General features: G+C 55.5%; 8 protein-coding genes across 8 annotated transcripts in view; 6 read left to right on the top strand and 2 right to left on the bottom strand.

Annotated features, from left to right (window-relative positions):
* Positions 1–366: 366 nt before the first annotated feature.
* DSM5745_03635 (uncharacterized protein) lies at positions 367–1,413 on the top strand (the record flags this gene model as incomplete). Its single annotated transcript, XM_026745651.1, has 3 exons — positions 367–589; positions 645–1,312; positions 1,363–1,413. The coding sequence occupies 3 exons, from the start codon at positions 367–369 to the stop codon at positions 1,411–1,413; spliced, it is 942 nt and encodes a 313-aa protein (XP_026606517.1).
* A 407-nt stretch (positions 1,414–1,820) lies between these two features.
* On the bottom strand, positions 1,821–3,071 carry DSM5745_03634 (uncharacterized protein; the record flags this gene model as incomplete). The annotated part of the gene is made up of 4 exons (XM_026745650.1): positions 1,821–1,887; positions 1,922–2,409; positions 2,472–2,737; positions 2,786–3,071. The coding sequence occupies 4 exons, from the start codon at positions 3,069–3,071 to the stop codon at positions 1,821–1,823; spliced, it is 1,107 nt and encodes a 368-aa protein (XP_026606516.1).
* A 624-nt stretch (positions 3,072–3,695) lies between these two features.
* Positions 3,696–4,860, top strand: DSM5745_03633 (magnesium transporter CorA family protein; the record flags this gene model as incomplete). The annotated part of the gene is made up of 2 exons (XM_026745649.1): positions 3,696–4,234; positions 4,281–4,860. 2 exons carry the CDS (start codon positions 3,696–3,698, stop codon positions 4,858–4,860), a joined length of 1,119 nt encoding a protein of 372 aa, XP_026606515.1.
* Positions 4,861–5,775: 915 nt separating this feature from the next.
* Positions 5,776–12,387, bottom strand: DSM5745_03632 (putative polyketide synthase; the record flags this gene model as incomplete). The annotated part of the gene is made up of 1 exon (XM_026745648.1): positions 5,776–12,387. One exon carries the CDS (start codon positions 12,385–12,387, stop codon positions 5,776–5,778), a length of 6,612 nt encoding a protein of 2,203 aa, XP_026606514.1.
* A 959-nt stretch (positions 12,388–13,346) lies between these two features.
* DSM5745_03631 (GMC family oxidoreductase) lies at positions 13,347–15,277 on the top strand (the record flags this gene model as incomplete). Its single annotated transcript, XM_026745647.1, has 3 exons — positions 13,347–13,688; positions 13,739–13,821; positions 13,870–15,277. 3 exons carry the CDS (start codon positions 13,347–13,349, stop codon positions 15,275–15,277), a joined length of 1,833 nt encoding a protein of 610 aa, XP_026606513.1.
* A 1,081-nt stretch (positions 15,278–16,358) lies between these two features.
* Positions 16,359–17,288, top strand: DSM5745_03630 (uncharacterized protein; the record flags this gene model as incomplete). The annotated part of the gene is made up of 1 exon (XM_026745646.1): positions 16,359–17,288. The coding sequence occupies one exon, from the start codon at positions 16,359–16,361 to the stop codon at positions 17,286–17,288; it is 930 nt and encodes a 309-aa protein (XP_026606512.1).
* Positions 17,289–18,599: 1,311 nt separating this feature from the next.
* Positions 18,600–20,147, top strand: DSM5745_03629 (FAD-dependent oxidoreductase; the record flags this gene model as incomplete). The annotated part of the gene is made up of 2 exons (XM_026745645.1): positions 18,600–19,257; positions 19,318–20,147. 2 exons carry the CDS (start codon positions 18,600–18,602, stop codon positions 20,145–20,147), a joined length of 1,488 nt encoding a protein of 495 aa, XP_026606511.1.
* Positions 20,148–20,754: 607 nt separating this feature from the next.
* DSM5745_03628 (uncharacterized protein) overlaps positions 20,755–20,836 on the top strand; it is a gene marked incomplete at both ends in the record, with an annotated part of 1,034 nt that continues 952 nt past the window's right edge. The window contains one exon of the mRNA XM_026745644.1: positions 20,755–20,817. Coding sequence (XP_026606510.1) covers positions 20,755–20,817 — 63 coding nt within the window. The remainder of the gene's footprint in view (positions 20,818–20,836) is intronic.

The raw sequence follows: 20,836 nt of genomic DNA, 5'->3' as shown, positions 1-20,836 counted from the left end.
GACGGCCGATGCATGCTTGGCAGTGTCAGTCCTGCGTCTGAGTGAAGAAACGGAATGATGAGAAGGGAAGGATTAGCCGCTAGCAGGGTTAGGAGAGGGAAGCCCTACGCTCGAAGTGTTCTCCCAGTCCTTTCTGGTTAACATCGCTGGTTATCCACGCCAGGCCATGCAAAGAACCATGGTTGAATGTCGACTTGGTCAAAGCATGACTTCAATAGGTTTGACCAAGACAGGACTGACAACTCCTGCTCGCAACTCTTTTCCGAGCTTGTGCCATGGTCGGAGACGGACATGTTGCCCGCGAGAATCATATATCCAATGGTAGGTGCCGCAGATCGAATGCCACCATGATTCACTGCCAGCAGGATGTCCAAACGGTCGTCAGGACTAGTCTGCCAGATCTGCAAGGATGTGTTCAGCGATGACAGCGACGCGTTAGACAAGAACCCACGCGTTCCCCGGATCTTCGACCAGCGGCCTGAGTGGCGCCAGGCGCTCACCGAGTCGGGATGCGTCGAGGTGGACATATCGGATCTTGCAACCACGTATTTCACTATCCCCTGGCATTGGAAATGCTTTGGCTTGGGAAGTATGCTTGTCGCCCAGCAGCTCAGCTAGGTTGTATAAGTGCTAACGCCGCAAAGTTGGAATAAATGAACACGGCCCCTTCGTTACGGGAGTCGGTCTCCCCAGCTCGCTCCCACAAGATCCACACGAATGTACTCTGATCGGAGACCGAGATCGAATGTTAGCGAAGAGTAAACGCGACGTCCACCAGACGGTCTCGCCCAAAAGCGCCACAGATCAACCGCACCATTGCGTCTACCTCATACACCAGCGATGCTACGCATTGTCGTTACGGGTTCTTGGGGCGGACCTGGTCGAGGAGTACCCAGTTGCGTTCGCTGAAGCCGCAAAGCAGGTGTGGGATTCGTATATCGCACACTTGATAGCTCGGTTTCGGTTTCACAAATACGACGACGAGTTTGAGTGGAAGAAGATGGGGAGGAAGAAAGGCAGATATTATGATCTAGTCCTCGACGATGAGGCAGCCATTATTGCGAAATATTCAAGGGGCTGGAGGTGCGATGACAGGGTTTTTGCCTTACGGGACCCCCTCAAGGTGGATGAGGTTTGGCACAGCATTCGAGCCGGGGAGAGAGCTTTCCGTGAAGCATCACAAAGGGAGCGAGCCATCACACTCGGGCTCCCATGCCCAGCGACCAGGCGGCGCAGCCGGAGACTACGACCCGCCTTCGGTCTGGAGATCCCATGCGAAATTATCCTTGAGATTCTGGACTATTTTCCGACGGTGCGCGAGGTGAGACTGCTCATGTGGGCGTTTCCTTATTGGGCCATCAGAGTCCCGGGTCGCTATTGGCGAAGACGCTTCATAGTGGACTTTATGATTGAGGACGAAGACGACCGGATTCCGGGTCCAACGGCGCTCAATTGGCGTCGTCTGTATTACAAGTCTGAGGGTATCTCATCTCATGGGCTGCGGAACCGAAAGCGAATTCTCTCAATCTTGGAAGACGTCAAGGCCGTCTTGGTGGAAAGGATAGCTAACGGTAAGATGAATCAGCTTGACTTCTCCATGTCTCTGTTGTATTCCAGCTGTCCCTCTGGGTGAATTCTTGGATTGGCCTTTTCTTCCTGTCTGGTTCTCAGGAGGATAAATGTAACCCAGATAGTCAAAGCCACGCTGCAACCAATCATTGCATACATTCCACGGGTAAAGCGCGGCGCGAGGTCCGCGGAGTAGAATAGGATGCTCCACCAAGCATTGACGGCATTATTGCCCAGATTCATGCTGGCAATTACAACAGAGCGATGTCGATGCTCTGACTGTCGCATTGCGTCGTTTGCCCATGCAAAGAACGTTGCCTGGCAAGCGTATACAGCGCCAGCCCAGTAGTACGCGCCCATGACTGTTGCGGTTTCGAATCGCGTCAGGATAAGGACCGAAGTGACGATCCCGGTGATGCCGATAAAATATCCCACGAGGTAGCGTTTTCCGCCAAGGTAGTCTGTAAGTGTCGCCCAGAATAGTGTCGAGATAATTCCCACCGCAGGGACTCCAGTGGGATAATTATTGAGCTGGGCGACGGAGTATTTAATGGTAGGATGAGCCTTCATGTACAAAGACAGCAGCGAGTTCGACGAAAAGGATTCTGTCTCGCCTGCAATGACCCAGAGGATGACAAAACCCCAGAAATACCATGTCGTAAAGAGCCGTTTCAAGAAAGCTTTGTTGATGGGTGCAGGCTTAGAATTGCTATTCGGCAAACGGGAGAGGGCCAGAGCACGATCCGACGGTGTCAGGTAAGGCGCCGTCGTAGTCGCCGGAGTGTCAGGAAATAGAAATAAGCCATAGAGAGCAATAGGAAGCGTCATTAACCCGTCAATCTAGACACGTCAGTTTCGTCCGAGTCCTGACAGCAGCTTGGCGAGATAGCGGGCTTACTTACTATAAAGAGCCATCGCCATCCAGACAGTCCTGCAGCGCCATCCAACGACGAATGGATTCCCGTTTGGATGAAGCCACCGAACATCTGCCCCGCGAGCCCGCTTGCTGTGAAGATCCCACTCCTCTTGCCTAGTTCACGCTCGGTGTACCATGAACCCAGAATATAATGAGTCCCCGAGAACGTGGATGCTTCGGCTAATCCAAGGAAGAAACGGATTGCCATTATTCCTTGGGGGTTGTGCACAGCTGCGGTGACCATGGTCAAACCTGGACCGGCAATTAGCAAGCTTCGAAGTCACAATAAAGTAAACTTACAGCCCCAGAGAAGGACCATTGCAGGAAAATAGATCCTAGGTGGCAGGTAGGTTAGGGCCAAATTGGAAGGAATCTGTCCCAAAATATACCCAACGGTGAAAATCGTGTTGATTTGGTTCAACTGGTTGCCTTTGAAGGACAGCTCCTCCTCCATGCCAGAGACATAGGCGTTGGTGAGGTTGGAGCGGTCGAGGTAGTTGAAGAAATAAGTGACGCAGCAGAACGAAAGGATGAAAAAGTCGATTTTCGTGAGGAGCTTTGCCTCTGGGTCCTTCGCCCACCACATTTTGTACGGCAGAGTCGGAATACCCAAGCTGTGTTGGAGAGGTGGAGGATTGTAAGCTGGATGAGATGGGTTCGCCTCCTATTGATTGCAGATCAAGACATTATTCCACTAGGCAGATACTGAGTTTGATGATGCAACATGACTACCACCTCGGTATTGATAAACGGTGATCTCCCTCAAGAAGCTGTACTCGGACAATCCACGAAAATCGACTGGTGGAGCTCGAATTACTTTCTGCCTAAGGCTGCAAGGCAACAAAGCCAAGCTTCCTTGGTGGCACGTGCACGGCTGGGCCAGGCGCTCCTTTGACACTTTTGTTCCGCTCAGCCCGTCCTCTGCTCTCGCTCACAATGTGTTTTCTCAATCTCCTTCTCAATATACTATGCGGTCATCCTTCAGTCCCTCTATTGATGTCGCCGTCGCTGGAACTCCGGGTTCCTCTCAACTAGTCGCAACCCCACGACCAACCGACACCCTCGCCTTGCAACTCCCCGATCGCAGCCGGGGATGAAGCCCTTCAAGTTGCCCTGGAGGGCCAAAGAATCATACTTGGTCGCGAATGAAAAGGAATACGTAACTCCGGAGCCGTCGCCGCCGCGGATGACGCCATTCAGATTACCCTGGATGGTCCCAAAGACCGCCAAAGAACCGCAGTTTCTTCCCGATGAAAAAGACACCGTGCCTCCGGAGCCGACGCAATTCACCTTCTGTTCCTCGACCCTCGACGGCTCGCTCCAGGCTTCAAGTCTGTCGGACCTCCAAACGCTCTACGAACCACTCAACGAAATACTCGATGACGAGCGGCAATACAATGGGCTGTGGTGGCTGGACGTGACCGCACCGTCGGAAGATGACATCGAGACGCTCTCTCGCATATTCAACCTCCACCCGCTTACAAACGAGGATATAAAGGTTCGGGAGAATCGGGAAAAGATCGAATTGTTCGGACCATACTACTTCCTGTCCTTGCGGCCGGCCCGGAAGGTGGAAACAGACGAGGGAGTGCGGACTTCGCCGATAAACGTTTACGCCGTCGTGTTCCGCGATGGTGTGCTCAGCTTCTCCATGGGGAGCAATCCCCATGTCGGCCATGTCCGGAACCGCATCAAGGAGCACCAGAGTCATCTATACTTGACTAGTGACTGGATTTGCTACGCGCTAATGTACGTTCCGACCCTTTGCATAAATGATCGTTCTAATCCTTGACAGCGACGACATCGTCGACGGCTTCGCGCCTTTCATCAGCCAGGTCGAGCGCGGAGTGGAAGCCATGGAGGATAGCGTATCCATCACACGCCCGGACGACATCGGTCTCGCGCTCCAGCAGATCTACCACCGCCGAAAAGAAGTCCTCCATATCCGCCAACTCCTCAACGACAAGACAGACGTGATCCGGTCCTTTGCGCGCCACTGCGATGCCTTTGGCGCCTCTTCTTCCCAGGTCGGGCTCTACCTCAGCGATATCCAAGACCACGTCTTGACAATGATGGCGAACTTGGACGCCGCGGAGCAGATGCTGTCCCGCGGCCAGTCAAAGTATCTGAGCCAGCTGTCGTTCGACTCGACGCGCATGCGGAACCAGATCTCGCACGCCCTCAGTCGGTTGACGGTCATCGCGGGCATCGTCGTGCCTCTGCAATTTGTCACTGGTCTGTTCGGAATGAACATCAATGTCCCGGCGAAGTCGGACAGGGTGGACAGCTTGACGGCGTGGTTTAGTATTCTTGGTGTGCTGGTCGCCCTAATTGTACTTTTCTTTGTCATAGCGCGGAGGATTCGTGTGCTTTGACTATATGGTCCTTCGCGGCTAATATCAAATAGATACCTTTTCTTTCTTGACTCCATTGTGGGATTTGTCGCGTTGGATGTAGTACTTTTTTTGCATCGTAGCGCGGACTGTGTCGAATCTCGTATAGAGGCGCGAGGTCCCTGCCACTGGAGAGCTAAGGTAAAGGCATAGGGAGTTACTGCCAATGATCTTTAAATATTTATTTATCCCGGTTGCTGAATGCGGCACGGCAAAAACTGCAGGGTTTATTGCGGGCGAAACCACTGTTGGTATATTTGTTGAGCCGGACAGCATCTAAATATATTTTCGCAGCTGAATTCCCGTTCGCACTTGACTGCTACCGAATCCTCACAACAACCACATTCTCCTTTTTATATCCTAACATACAACTTTGGACCTGACTCCAGGGACCAAGCCACACTCCTGACATTCCACAACTGGGGACTGTCGCCCGTGTCAGGTCGCTGGACGGCGGACGCGCTTTGCCCCGAGATGCTCACGTGACTGATCGATAAGAACGATGGGCTCGATCCTCGTCACTCTCGATCAGGATTGCAGAATGGGGGACACAATTGAACTTCTTCAAAAGTCCCGGGTGAAATGGTCCCTTCGATGGCTCTACGCGCCATGAGATACCTTAGGGCGGAATAATTGTCGATCCGGCCTGTTTAGCCTGGCTCTCATAACAATGCGGGGATGCGACCGACGAGCCATGCTGAATCTCATCTCAGTCTCAGGCTAGACCCGACTTGCGGTTCATATTCGGAAAGGCACAGAGAATCAGTCCTGCAAGTACGAAATCGCTCAATTTCTATTAAAGTCTAGATACTGGAAGAAAAGCAGCAAGATTGACCAAAACTCCAGCACAATATCGTATCCGAACCAAACACTCGGAGAAGATGACGGCGGAGCTAGTCATGGCCGATTAGCGAGGAATCCCATTTCCCTCCACCGTTTGATGTATTGCCTCACTTCCTCCGCGGTGACGGGTCCCTGAGCAGCCATCGCAGCCGAATGCTGCTGCGACAATGTCGTATCCAGAATCAACCCACCGCAAGCCATGTGCTCAAAGTCGCGCGTGAAGAAGTCCATGATCTTAGCTGCGGGAATCTCACGGTCCCGGTCCAGAGGCGAGGAGCGCAAGAGGTTAAGGAAGTCTTGATACGGGATGACTCTATCCGACGGGATGTTGAGAGCTGATGTGATGACCGGGGTCATTTCCTTCCACGGCTGCCCCACGGGATTGTCAATGTGGTAGACCGGGTATGCGTCGTGTTCGCGCTTGTCGAGGGAGCTCGAGTCGACGCCCGGGAGAAGCAGGTCACCCATCGTCTGGGCGACCGTGTCAACAGGAACCCAGTGCAGGGGTCCGTTGAGATCCGGCCACGCCTGGAGCGTCTGGGCTGTCTTGATGAGAAGCGGCATGTGCTCTGAGTGCGGCCAGATCCCCGCATGCCTGGAGCCGGTGATTTGGCCTGGCCGCACGACCATCGGCCGGAAGTGGTCGGGGTAGCGGTGGAGCGTTTCGTCGAGCATGCGCTCGCATACCCATTTCGCCTCTGGGTACCCGATTGGTAATGAAGAGCGGAGGTCAACTCGTTGCTCGAGCACGCGCTGCTGGGCAGCGGACCCGACGACACTGATCGAGGACACGAATTGGAATCCGACGCGCATGCCATTCGGGCTTAGGTTACAGGCCATTTCACGCGCGAGGTCGAGCAGATTTCGCAGTGCCTGGAATTGGGGTACGAATGTGTGGATCGGGCGCGCGAGACTCATAGGCCACGCATTGTGCACGATGTGAGTGGCGTTCCGAGCGAGCCAGGTGTATTCGTCTGCGGGGAGACCGAGGTGCGGCTCGCTGGTGTTCCCATCCAGCATGCGAAGCTTCCTACTTTCCGCCTCTGTTAACTCTAGCCTGCGCGATGAGAGTGCTTCGCCTTGTCGAATGGAACCTGGCGTGTTGCTGCGCCGGTTCAGACAGACAACCGTTCGTACTGCCGGGTTGCGGGCGAAGCTTGCCACTAGATGCGACCCAAGGCTGCCAGTTGCGCCGGTGATGATGACCACAATTCCCTTGTGGCCCTGCGAGGCCAATCGCGACGACACCGGGGGGATAAATCCCGCCGTGTATCGGGCCACATACTGCTCGGCAATCTCCTCGCGGTCAGTACTCCGACTTGGCAACTCGATGTTTGGCTTTTGCGGTCTAACGAACGTATCGTCGCTTTCCGCAAGGGACAGTATCTCGGTTTCATCTCGAGAAGAAGGGATGATGAAAGGTTCCCGGAAGTCATCAGTCGACGAATAAGCCACAGTAGGCGTTGCTGGGTTTGATTCGCCTGACGAGTCTGTCTCATGTGATGAACCTTGGTTGTCGTCGGAAGTGGAAAAGCCAGACAGTGAGCTTGAAATATAGCTAGTCAACTTCTCGACGGTGGTAGCTTCCAGCAAGTCGTTGTGATCCGGCGAAAACTTGAAAACGCCCTCAACCTCTCGCGCGAGTTCCATGGCCATCAGCGAGTCGACGCCCAGGTCCGAGAGCTCCGCACTTCGACTGATCTTTGCCGGCTCGATGCCGCAAACGCTGGAGAGCAGCTGGCAAACTTGATCTGTTATATCAGGCTTCTGAACCGATTTGCGTTTTCTGGGGGGTTCTGCCATGGTGATTTGCTGTTTCGTGCTGGAAAGTGGGCTTGGTGCTTGACGGGTAGGCCCCTTCTCCCGGACGGTTGTATCGGGTTGGAACTCGGAGAGGATCTTGCGCATGACCGTCTTCGGAATCCGACTAAACTTGGTGCCCATAATGACTTCCGTTAGGGCACCGGTGCGAGAGTCAAAAACAAACACGTCCGTCAAGTAGACCTTGTCGGAAACACGCGAGTGACGAGCAAGAACATGCCACATATCGGGGCCTTCGTCGCCCTTCTCCTTTGCATCAGCAACGCTTGGGGAGCGCATCCATAGCTCACATCCCGTCGCGATGAAGACGTCGTCAGGGCTGCGGTCTGTCATACAGCTGACCCAGATACCTCCCGTCTGCATGAAACATTCACTCAGCGGCACATCGAGCCAAGTGTCATGAGACCTCTTGCGCATCACGCACCCAGCGCTCTCGTTTCCATGTCCCACGAGCCGACGGAGACTGCGGTAAAGCGGAGTGTAGGAAATGACGTCGCTGAAGCCTTGGTACACGTTGCGCCCTTGTAGGACATGGATCTCATCTTCCATGCCGACAGGCGTCGCACCGGCCATTGCTAGGAGATCCGTGCATTGGCGATGTGGGACGAGGCGTTCAAGACGCGAAAAGTCAGCCCGGTAAATCGCGTCCTCTGGAGAGCGGATATGCAGAGAGCCCTTGACGTGAAGGAGGCTGGAAGTGCTGCTCTCGCGGGTGCTCGTGATGTTCCAGTCCCATAGTCTTCGTGCCTCGTCCGAGGCAGACAACTGTAGCCAGAATTTGCGGTAGGGATCAAGACAGACGGGCGCAGAGTTGACCATGTCTGTCAGCATGGGCTGGAGCCGTTCCGTTTTCCATTCTGGATGCAGGCTGAATAGGGCTTCGATGGCCATGTCGACCTCCAAGCCAGCAGGGCAGATTGCCGCCGTGCGGGCCATGACGTGTCCCTCGACCATGGCCAGGTATTTTTCGGACTCGCTATTGATTTGGAATCGAGGTCGCCTCTCGTCGTTGTCCTCATAGCCAACAAAGGTCCAAAGACCGTCCGGCTTTGGAGCCTCAGCCTGCTGCATCGCGCCCTGGTCTGTTTTCGGAGCAATGATATCCTGTCCGTGACGTGTCTTTGCAAACTGGCGCGGAGGGAGAATCAAGTGCGCATACTGGTTCATCTGCACAGCGTGGTGCTGCCAGAATGACACCCGCAAACCCTCCTTCCACAGGGAGAGTGTCGTCTCAGTCAGACTGTCGGAACCTCGACCGCCGTGCGTGATGTTGAGAGCCTGAAAATGGTGCTGCGACTGTCCCACTATGTCGGAGGTCGGACGAAGGGCCCGGCCTGCCATTGTGGTAATCGTCGAGTTGGAACCCGCCTCAAGCCATATGCTGTCTGGATATGCTCTTGCCAGACGCTCAATGGCATGGTAAAAGTATACGGGCTTGCGCAGGTGGTCGGCGACAAAGGTGGCCGATGGCCGTGCTCCAGTCGATGGCGTGGACGACGAGTGCTCGATATGGATGGCGGGGGAGTTGAAAGTCAGTTCTTCTCCCAGGCGCTTGAGAGGCTCGACAATGCCGTCGACAAGGCTACAATGAAAAGCGTTTGTGACGTTCAGCTGCTTGTGGCGAATGTAAGGGTACTTGCTAACCAGGGTTTCTTTGACACCCTGGATGGCAGCGGTTGACCCTCCAAGCGTGAAGCTCCGCGGGCCGTTGTAGCACGCAATGGACGCAGGATGACTGGATTTTGTCTGCTGCGATGCGTCTTCCAGGAGTTGGTGGATGATGCTCTCGTCGCCTTCGACTGCCATCATGGCACCTCGGTCACTACCCCATTGGTCGCGAATGAGACGCGCACGACCAGCGACGAGCTTGATTGTATCCTGGACGCTGAGAACGCCCGAGATGCTCAGGGCAGTGAGCTCGCCGAAACTGTGCCCGACTACCGCAGCGATCTTGGTCGAAACGCCGCAGTCTAGCCAACAACGCGCACAACTGTACTGCATTGCAAACAGCATGCATTGCAGTTTGACCGTATCCTGTACGGGACTGCTAGCGAATATTTCCGGGTAGATACTCTCCAGGCCCATGCTCGTCATTGCCGCATCGCATTCGTCCAAATACCGGCGCAGGAGACTGACACTATCGTACACCGGACGGTTCAGGCCAACAAAGGTCGAAACTTGGCCTCCAAAGCAGAGGATCACAGGACGCTCTGCTGGAACGACCTTGCTGCTACCATCGGCTGAAGCACCTTGAGAGATCATGGTTTGCAGCTCCGATACCGAGCGACAGCTGAAGACGAATTGGCGGGCTAGCGTGCGCGTGCACTGTCGGCTCAGGTTGAAGGAAAGATCATCCAGCTGTGTTGACGGCCGCGTCCGAATATACTCAGCAAGACGAGCACAATACGCGGTGACTTCTGCGTCATTTGTGCCCGAGATCCAGAAGGGGAGAGCTAAGCCATCGCTAGTTGCGCCGTGCTGAGCCCGAGGGATGTGATGCTTTCGAGGCTGCACTACTACCATTGACGTGTTGGACCCTGACGCTCCGTAACTGTTGACCAACGCTGCCTTTTGGGGTGAGTCCCAAGCGCGCAGCTCACTGGAAATGCGGATCTTGTCTGTCGCAGCAGTGATCCGTGGGCTAAGTCGAGTGTGACTTGCTTGCGGTGGGATGAATCCTTCGTTCATCATTGTCAGCACTTTGACCAAGGAGACAACCCCAGCCGCTGCTTCGGTGTGTCCGACATGCCCCTTGACGGAGCCGAGAAAGAGGGGGCTCGGCCGCTGAGCAACATCAAGGGCCTGGGCGATACTGGCGTATTCCGCTGGATCACCTACCGCAGTCCCGGTCCCGTGGGCCTCGACCAGTGAGATATCTGCTGATGTGAGGCCTGATTTGGAAACGACCTGCTTGAATAACGGGGCCAACGAAGGCTTGTTGGGAACAACCAAGGCAGTGCAGTTCTGGTTCTGATGCACCGCTGTTGCTGCGATGCAGCCGAGGATTTGATCGTTATTGGCCACCGCGGCGCTCATCCTCTTCAACATCACGCATCCAATACCTTCCGACCGGCAGTAGCCGTCTCCTTTCTCGTCGAATGGCTTGCATTGACCCGTGGGGCTAAGGAAACTAGCAGCGGCCAGGTTCTGAAACCAGAAAGGACTGCTCATAACGGCGACGCCACCGGCCAGGGCGGAGGAACACTCGCCGGCGAGGATGCTCCGACAAGCAAGATGGATGGCGACCGCGGAAGACGAGCAGGCTGTATCCAAAGTCAACGCAGGACCCGTCCACCCGAACTGGTGAGACACCCTGCCCGCAAGGAAGGCCCGCAGATTCCCCGTGGCAGTGTACGCATTGGGGTCATGGCATGCGACATGCTGGTCGTAGTCGGTTGTGGCGATGCCAACAAAAACGCCAACCGAGTCTTCGGGCAGCTTGGTCTCGTCGTGTCCTGGCTCCGTGAAATACCCCGATTGCTCAACCGCCTGATATGCGGCTTGCAGGAAATGCCGGTGCTGCGGGTCCATGGCGGCGGCTTCGCGAGGGCTCATCTTGAAAAAGCTGTGATCGAACTGGCTGCGGTCCTTGATGAGGTTCGAGTACCAAGTCCGAGTACCTTTGTCGGTTCGCCAGGGGGTGTTGAAGTTAATCTCGTCTTCCTTGATTGCCTGATGCTGCGATTTGCCCGTTCGTAGCATTTGGGCGAATTCGTCCAAGTCATCTGCTCCGGCTGTTTTGATCGACATACCCACGACTGCGATCATGTTATCTTGGTCGAGGCCAGCGAAGGCGTTTGGTTCTTGCTGGTGTCCGCTCTTCATTCGCCTAGCCAGCGATGGTGGGATGCATTTCTCGGAACCGAAGCATACTACCCGAGGCGGATCTGATGTCTCCGGATAGGCAGCGCTGAAGGTGTCATACCAGTCGCATCGCTGAACAAGCATACTGCGCACTGCGATTTCGTGCAAACTCAAGTTGCCAGGGTTTGCGTAGGCTAAAGACATGGATGGCGTGGAGGCATATTGAAGCGCAGGCGTCCGATCGCATAGATCGACCAAGGCGTCAGTATATGCCTTCCTTGAATCCGACGGATCATGGAATCTTCCCTGCAACCGCACCTGGGCGACTGTGAGCCCGTTCTTGCGCAGCTCCTGTGCTAGCGCTGCTGCGGCGCGCCCCGAACTCGTGAGGGTCGCCCGTGCACGATCATATTGAACCGAAAGATAAACCTCTGGGTGCCACTGCTTGAGGATATCCTGAAGTCGTCGCTCTTGGTCGTCACTAGTCCACGCGATTGAGTATGATACGGACCGTCCGTTCCCAAGCAGCTCCTGCCGGGCCTCCTCTGCGTCAACCAGCGCCCCGACCAACATGGCCAGCCGCACCGCAACGGGGCCACATGTCGCCAGGTCTTCAGCTGTCCGTGAGCTTGCCACGGCGAATGTGCTCAGCAGTCCGGTACAGAAGCCAGTGGCTGTTGCTTTATCGATGGGTTGATGCTCTGTCGCGAGATAGTGCTCGTATTCGGTCAGATGCGTTAGGACAACAAGCGGCGTGAGTATGATGTTCGATATGTTCAACTCGTCTCCGACATCACTGTCACCATGCTCCAATAGCCGGCTCAAGTCCTGGAGTCGGTCCTGAGGGGGAAGCACCTCGCTGAGCTCCGGCAGTGCATTGGATAAGATTGTCCAGAGCGCTGGGAGCTCCGCGATCGTTTCCTGAATCCACCGTCGATGGCTGCTCCGGCTTATGTCTTGTCGCAATTTATTTAGGGCCCGTTTGTCAAACGAGAGACTCTGGGGGCCAAAGGCCAAAAGGGTATGACTGGAGCCCTGCATGATGATGTTTCACAGGAAGAAAAGAACGGATGGATGGCAAGCTGTCCGGTCACAAAAGAAATGGTACGAGGGTTCGTCGCAGGGTTGACCTCTCCTAGAATGAATCGCATACGCTTTATACGAGGGTCTCGCGTACGGTTTGGCTGCTGTTTGTCTACGCCTACAGGCTCGCCTTCTTCAAGCCCGATTGGAGGACCGGACTTCTGTTGGGAAATTGCCCGGATATGGCCTGATCTACTGATATGGATCGAAAAGGAATAGCCGGGTCGCCGGTACTATTCTTGAGACGGTGATCGAGTCTCGCAATTCTTTTCCGCTGAGCCTTTCTCGATCCAGGGATACACGGTTGCCGCTGCCTACATGGAAAGTCCTACGACACCATTAGCGCCTGATAGGAATGCACCTCTACGACGTGGCTTCGCATGGTTCAATACAGTTCTGCTTGTGGGCCAGGTCGGTTCTGCAATAAGGCAGACCGAACAATCCGGGCTCCAAGATCTGACAGTGATCGCACGCGATAGTGCTTGATTAGCAGCCAAGCTTAAGGCCAACGGTAGGGACGCATCGGGACACCGATCTTCCTGATTCGGACATCTTGCAGCCATCGGCCATCCTGCGATCCATTGAATAACAAGACCGGACTTATTCAGTCGCCGCAGTTGCCTCACGCCGATCCAAAGCCGATGCACATTACCGGGCCTGCAGATGCAACTCAGCCTCAGCCGCACCGATCACGATTCGAATTACTCCGGACGATCCGCCCATGATCTCTTTCTGATCCACCCCGACACATTATCCCAATACGGACTGGAGGAAAGAGCGTCAGGCGAACTTACCTTCCTTCAGCGCGCGCTAATCCCAGTATCAACTCAGCAAGCGACTATAAATGATGGCCTGGACAAGCCAGGACCACGAAGCCTCGACCACTCACCAACCGATCGGTGGTAAATCCCTGCAGGATGCGTTGCACAGCCCTTCTGCCGCTCGTTTCGTCTCTTGCCATACCCGCGTTAGCCCAGCTCACTGGTCAGACAGTAAACGCGACAATCAACCAAGGCCGCTTCGGAAATGCCACGTACGACTACGTAATTGTCGGCGGCGGTACCTCTGGCCTGGCCATTGCCGCGCGCCTGGCAGAGGACCCGTCAGTCAGTGTTGCCGTTGTTGAGGCTGGGGGGTACTACGAGCTCGACGGTACGATCGCGAGTGTCATCCCCGGCCTTGCAGCTGGAGCCAACGTTGGGACTGATATCACCGACCATTCCGTGGTTGACTGGAACTTCCAATCGCAACCTCTTATAGTGGGTTTCGTACAATTTTGCAAGCGGACTGAGGCTGACGCACTGCCTAGTCAGCGCACAATCGATCCCTTCGCTATGCACGTGGAAAGACGCTTGGTGGCTCGTCGGCTAGGCATTACATGGTGTATCAACGGTGAGACCATCGCCTTACCGGATAGAAGCAACAACTGACTCCAACCAGCGGTACGAAAGGCAGTTACGACCAATGGGCCGAGATGACTGGTGATGATTCGTGGGAATGGGACGCGGTCTTCCCCTACTTCCAGCGGAGTATTAACATCACTGCCGCCAATATGACATCGCGCTTCCCCAACACCAGCGTTACCTACGACCCGGCAGGTTTCACGCCGTCTGGCGGTCCACTCCATGTGACATGGCCCAACTACGGATCACCGTGGTCCACCTGGATCGAACAAGGACTGGAGGCAATCGGAGTTCTTCCTGACACCGATTTCAATACTGGAAGCTTGAACGGCTCCTCATGGGCACCTATTACCATCAACCCGCAGAGCCAGACACGCGACTCGTCAGAAACCAGTTTTCTTCAGCAGGCGTTGCAGAACACCAACTTGACTGTATACCTCCACACGATGGCCCTGAAAATCGGCTTCGATGGTACGACCGCATCCAGTGTCGATGTGAGGAGCTCTGTAGGAAGATTTACGCTCCGCGCACGCAAGGAGATTGTCTTATCTGCAGGAACCCTCCAGTCGCCACAACTACTCATGGTTTCTGGAATCGGGCCCAGAGAAACGCTGGAGAGTCATGGAATTCCCATTATCAAGGAGCTTGCCGGTGTAGGCCAGAACATGTGGGAGCATTCTTTCTTCGGCATCACCCATCAGGTCAACCTCGTCACCGCGACCGAACTGGCAATCAACCAGCAAGCCTTGGTCCAGGCGCTAGCTGAATACAAATCCCAACAAGGCCCACTCACCTCAGCCGGATTCGGTGTTCTGGGCTGGGAGCGACTCCCGAACAGCACGTTCTCCCAGAGCACCAACGACGCCCTGGCCGCCTTCCCGTCTGACTGGCCGATGATCGAGTACCTCAGTATCGACGGCTATCTTAACGGCTGGCACAGCGCAGCAGACCAGGTTGTCGGCAACGGGCAGCAATGGGGCACCATCGCAGCTGCTCTTGTCGCACCGTTGTCCCGTGGAACCGTTACCATCGCCAGCGCGGACATGGATGACCCGCCTGTCTTCGACCTGGGCTTCTTGACCCACCCGGCAGACCGCGAGATGGCTGTCGCGGCAATGCGGCGGATCCGACAGGCGTTCGCGGCCGTTAGCAACATTACCATTGGCCCGGAGACCGTGCCGGGGTCTGGTGTCGAGACGGACGAGGAGCTCCTCGACTTTATCCGTGAGACTATTGTTCCCGTTTACCATGTCGCTGGAACCAATGCCATGGGGAGAGCGGATGACCCTAATGCTGTTGTCGATTCCCATGCACGGGTTATTGGGGTTCGGAATCTGCGCGTTGTTGACGCGAGTATCTTCCCCACGCTGCCTCCGGGTCATCCGCAGAGTACCTGCTACATGGTTGCTGAGAAGATTGCGGATCTTATGAAGAGTGGTAATTAGCTTGTCGCAGGCAAGGCGTAGAGGAGCGGAGATAGTTTACTTCCATTGTGCCTGTACCCATTAATCATAATTAGATCATTCCATTCGGACACTCTTTTACATTGAACCTTGACTTCTTACTCCTCAACTTCCCCGAGCACGTCTTAGACGCTGTAACCTCAAGATGATGGCTGCATAGCATTACAGTTAGAAGTATTGGATTTCAACCACCAGCATCCCCCTTCTCCCTGATTAGGAAGCCTCATAATCCATGGATCCGACCATGGATGAATGTGCACATGAACTGTACAAATGCACATAGGCTCGAGCATTCATTGGAGAGATACCTATGTATTAGTTCGCCCCCAGTAGATATGGTATTCTGTAAGAGTCCTAATCCTCGGTCTCTGCCCTGGCCATCAGTAGTCCTCGCAAGGTATGCCATCTTCGCAGCCCAGGTGAGGCTAGACTAAGTGACGCATTAGGCATTGATAGTCCATGAACAAAGCAACAGGATGCAGTATTGCCCCAGTAGGTCAAACTCTCGTCTTTGAGTTCTTTGTCTGCCACGGCTCCAGGCGTTTGGGGCAATCTCTCCAGCTGTTTGGTTTGGGCGCAGGCTCCTCCATTTGCTCCACAGACGACGATCAGGTGCTCTGCTTTCTACGTGTTTGCCTCGCTGCTATATTAGCTGGTCGTCATTCCATCACGCATCACCTCATGCCGTGGCTTCAAGCTATGATCCTCCAAGCTGACACTCCTCATTCCACATCGTCCTCGACTGGTATAGCCTCGGGTTATCTTTTAGTCCTACGTTGTCCCCTTCAGTTGCCTCTCCGTATCGTCAGAGCCGAAGGCAATATCTTGTCTTTTCTTTTTTCGGCCATCCTGCACCCCACAGCGCTGAGCAACCCGGTCGCGAATAACTCCGGCATCCCGACGCCTTGTGTATATCGGCGATACCCTCATACTCCTCGGTGTTGACAGCAATCCCTAAATAGCCCTAGTCCCTTAACACACCAATCCTACAGGCATAAAGATACGAAGACACTCCTCCTGGACCCGCGTCTCCTTCCCATCCAATTCTCCACCCATCACAACCATGTACTCCAAGTCCTGGATCCTCAACGCCCTCCCGGCCCCCCTGGTCCCCTACTGCGAGCTCACGCGCGTCGGCTACCTCCCAATCGGCGTGCTAGTCTCGTACCTCCCCGTGCTCGTGTCAATCCTGCACGTCGCCGCCGTCTCAGCGCTCCCGCAAGACCGTCTACTCGATTCCTGCCTCCAATGGCTGCCCCTCTGCTACGTGTACAGCGCCTACGGGTGCGTCGTCGACGACATCGCAGACCAAGACCTCGACGCAAAGGTCGAGCGCTGCCAGCACCGCCCTCTCGTCCGCGGCGCCGTCACCACAAGCTCCGCGTCCCTCTTTGCCGCGGCCCTCGCCTCCCTCGCCGTCTTCCTGACGAGCGCTTTCTTCCCCGACCAGCCGGCCGCGCATATCCCCGTCGCCCTTGCCGGGTCGGTGATCTACCCGTTCCTGAAGCGCGTGACGAATTTCGCGCTGCTGTATCTTGCGTTCTTGTATGTGGCGACGGGCTTCAATGCGTCAAGGACAGTTGGGTTCGATATCCTGGACGCCCCGGACCATTTACTGGCAAGTAACATCCTCCTTGCGTGCGGTGTGTTCATCGCAAACGTCACCGTGGAGACGATCTACATGCACGCGGACGTCGAAGACGATATCAAGTCCGGCATTGGGAGCTTGGCGGTGCGGATCCAGGGGTATTCGAAGGCTGTGCTGTTTGCTGCGGCGTTTGCGTATGGGGTTCTTGTGCTGGGGAGTGGGGTTGCGGCGGAGTTTGGGCGGGTGTACTTTTCTGGTGCGGTGATGAGTGCGCTTACGCTGGTGACGATCGTGGCGAGGGTGGATTTGAAGGATGGGAAGATGTGTGAGACGTTCTTTTTTGGGGGGAATGCGGTTGTTATGGGTCTGCTTGCTGGGGGGTTGTATGGGGAGTGTGTTGTTTGAGGGATGTGGGTATGGGGGTTTGCTCGGGATGATCTGGGTTGGGGTCTGGCTGGTGAAGATGTGCAGGCTGGAATATCAATGGCCTTTTGGATGGATGTTGTGTTGGCAGCGACTTCAAGCGCGTAGAGAGGCGGTTGCAAGGTTAGGGCTAGAGGCATGGCATGGATTGGTTCTGGAGGATTTGGCTTGGATTAATCTGCAATGTTTGTTCACACTGAGTCCACGAGACTTGTTTGTGTCAACATATACAATCATACTGCTGTGCTTGCATGTTGGTTTCTGTTGTTTCCCAGGTACCATTGTCCTGGAGGGACACTCATGCTACATCCCTATAGAGTTCTACGTTGGAGCTTGAGCATCACACTTATCACTGGGACTGTCCACTTTGGCATATACGGTCTTACTCTCCACCTAGCCAATGTGTATTGGATCTAGATGGTTATTATTCCATGCAGATTACAGCTATTCGACACCGCCAGACTATAAAAACCAATTGGCTATAGGCCCGTCCCTATACTCCAACAACAGCGTGTCTGATTACTCGTGATGCTTGCGGACAACAATATATATACTGAGGTTTTAACGTGGGGTACATATTACACCATCACTTCTACAAACTACTACCGTCAATGATAGCAATTGCGCCCACATATTACGCACACCAAGTGTTGCTACCCATCTTCTGGTAGAGAAATGGGGATTCCAGACTATTGATCGCTCTGGCTCTGGGAGACTCATACCGCCGGCGGCCTCGAATGCTGCATCTAGGACCCGAAGGATACGCTCAGACCCGCAACCAGGTTCCGGACCAGACGCACTGGACCTAGTTTCCGAGCTGCAGACCGCCAGGCACCGGCACCAGCTAGCCGGTTGCGCATGGCCAAGCTCATCGGATGACCGAAGATCCTTGAGACCCCGAGAGCAGGATCGCCGAGGGCAGCGTCGGGCATGTCGATCAGCCGGGCGTGGATCAGAAAAAGCAATGTCTCCGTCATACAGTACTAGAGATGGGCTGCCTCCGGAGTATGCTAATTCAAACCCTAGGTAGATGAACATGCCCGACGGCGCAAACTCCGGGCCGTGCGCCATGCGCCGTGCCCTGGGGCTGGTTTTGGTCACCGGGGGCATTGCACAGATGCACTGCGTCAAGAGGGGGTTCTTTGAGTTCCGGCTCTGAACTAAGGCTGAGGGCAAGGAACGTTGTTTTCTCATCCTATCTCGCACTTCTCAGATTTGTTTCCTTTGCTTCTGCTTCAGGTTTGACGGGAGAGTTCCATTGTCGTTCAAGATACCGGTACTACCCTAATGACCATGGGCTCAGCGTGGTCCTCACCAGCACAGAACCTCGAAGAAACAAACCACCTCTCACACCTCTTCAAACAGGACATGGAGGACGATATCCAGAACGACAAAGCGCCCGAGTCCTTCCCAGAAGACTCAAACAAAAGCCAAAGTGAGGCCTCGACTGCATCCAAAACGACAAGCACACCCTCCTCAGACCCAGACCCAGACCCAACCCCCGCCACCATCGCCATAATCGGCGGCGGGATCATCGGCCTAATAACCGCCCTGGGCCTGCTCGACCGCGGCATAACCGCCACCGTCTACGAGCGCGCGCCAAAACCCACCGAGACCAGCGCGGGCTTCACATTCAGCGCCAGCGCGCGCAAGGCAATGTCCGCCGTGTCGCCGCGGGTTCTATCCGCATTCCTGCGCGTCGCGGCGCCAAACGAGCACCCGTTTATCCGGTACTTTGATGGGTACACCCCTGGGGAGCATGAAGCATGGGCGATTCCGGCGGAGAGGCCGGATTACTATGGGTGTTTGCGCGCGGCGTTCCTGGAGAGTTTAGGAAAAGAAATGCCCGAGGGCGCTGTGAGGTTTGGGAAGAGCTTGGCGGGGTATCAAGAGATTGATGGGAAGGTGACGTTGGTTTTTGGGGATGGGGGTGTGGAGGTTGTTGACGCTGGTGAGTCCACCATACACTGACTGCGCAAGGGATCATGGGTCTGCTAACGAGGCGCGGCAGTCATCGGCTGCGACGGCATAAAGTCACGCACGCGCCAGCTCCTCCTGGGCCAGGACCATCCCGCCGCCCACCCCGGATTCACAGGGGTAGTGGCGTACCGCGCGGTCCTGCCGCTCGAGGGCGTGGTGCGCGCACTTGGGAGCGACAAGGGGCTCAGCCACTGTCTGCACGTCGGCCCGGGGGCGTACACGGTGACGTACCCCGTCGCGCACAGCCCGCTGACCAACATGATTCTGTTCTGCAAGACAGGTAGGCCGTGGACGGACAGTACGAAACACCTGCAGCTCTGCCAGCGGTCGACGGCGCAGGAGGCGGTTCAGGACTGGAAGAGCGACGTCCGCGGCGTGGTGGACTTGCTGCCTGAGACGCCGAACAAGTGGGCTATTTTCGACACGGCCGAGCACCCGGCGCCCAGCTATGTTTCGGCGTCTGGACGGGTGTGTATTGCGGGTGATGCGGCGCACGCGAGCACGCCGTTTCTTGCGTCGGGGGCGGCGATGGGCGTGGAGGATGCGGCGGTGTTGGGGGGTGTGCTTGGGGCTGCGCTTGGGGCTGTGAGGGGTGGAGGGAAGGGGATGGGGGAGGCGATTCGGGCGGCTCTAAGGACGTATAGTGATGTGCGGATGGAGCGCTCGCAGAGGGTGGTTAGGGATTCGCGCGCTGTGGGGGAGGTCTGCATGTGGCAGGATCCGGAGACCGGGAGGGATGCGAAGAAATGCTTTGAGTATGTTTGGACGTGTATGACGCGTGTTTGGGAATTTGATATCGTGGAGACGGTGGAGAGGGCCAGGGGGGAGTGTTTGCGTATGCTGGGGGAGATGGAGGATTAGCCCTAAGTCCGTATGTTTACTACCATATGCGTAGGTACCTATAGGCTATGATGCAGCGCCACAACGCAGAGCTTACATGATGACGACATTATAGTCTGGAGATAAGAAAGAGTTCCCAAGAAATGCGACCGTCCAAGAAACTGGAGCTGGAGGAAGAGCCATGCATGACCGGAATGTTCTCCGGCCGACCCCCTTGCCCCCTGCACTTGTCGCTGAGCTCGGACACGTCAGACGTGTCCAACCCCCGCCAGGAATGCTTCAGCTTCGTGGTCTGCAGCAGTCATCCTGCCAGGAGTAGGAGCCTCTACTGCACAGCCCGACAGCCTGATCCGGGCTCCGGATGCGTCAGTGTCTGAAACTACGCCGGAGATGCCCAATCTCCCGGAGCCCCGGAGTATCTGATCGCTGTCCGAGGCGCATTATTGCCTGCTAGCGCCACACTGGCCTTCTTGCTCGAGATCTGCGCCCGGCGCTCTGGCCGATCGGTCCAAGACGCAAGGGGCTAGCCTGGACGCTGCGTATATATGAGCTGGCTGCCCCCACGCTGACCTGTCACTGACTTTGTTGTTGTTGCTATCTCAAGCTCAATTGACTTCAATATCGCATCATGGTTTTCGGATCCAAAGCCCCGGCCCTCACTGAGGCCAATGTTGGAGATCAGTCTGGAAAGGTACCTCCCCTACCCCCCT

This window comes from Aspergillus mulundensis (genome assembly GCF_003369625.1).
Source record: "Aspergillus mulundensis strain DSM 5745 chromosome Unknown scaffold_2, whole genome shotgun sequence".
NCBI lineage: Eukaryota > Fungi > Ascomycota > Eurotiomycetes > Eurotiales > Aspergillaceae > Aspergillus > Aspergillus mulundensis.
Note: the sequence above shows the minus strand (reverse complement) of the source record. Positions and strands in the feature narration are given on the sequence as shown.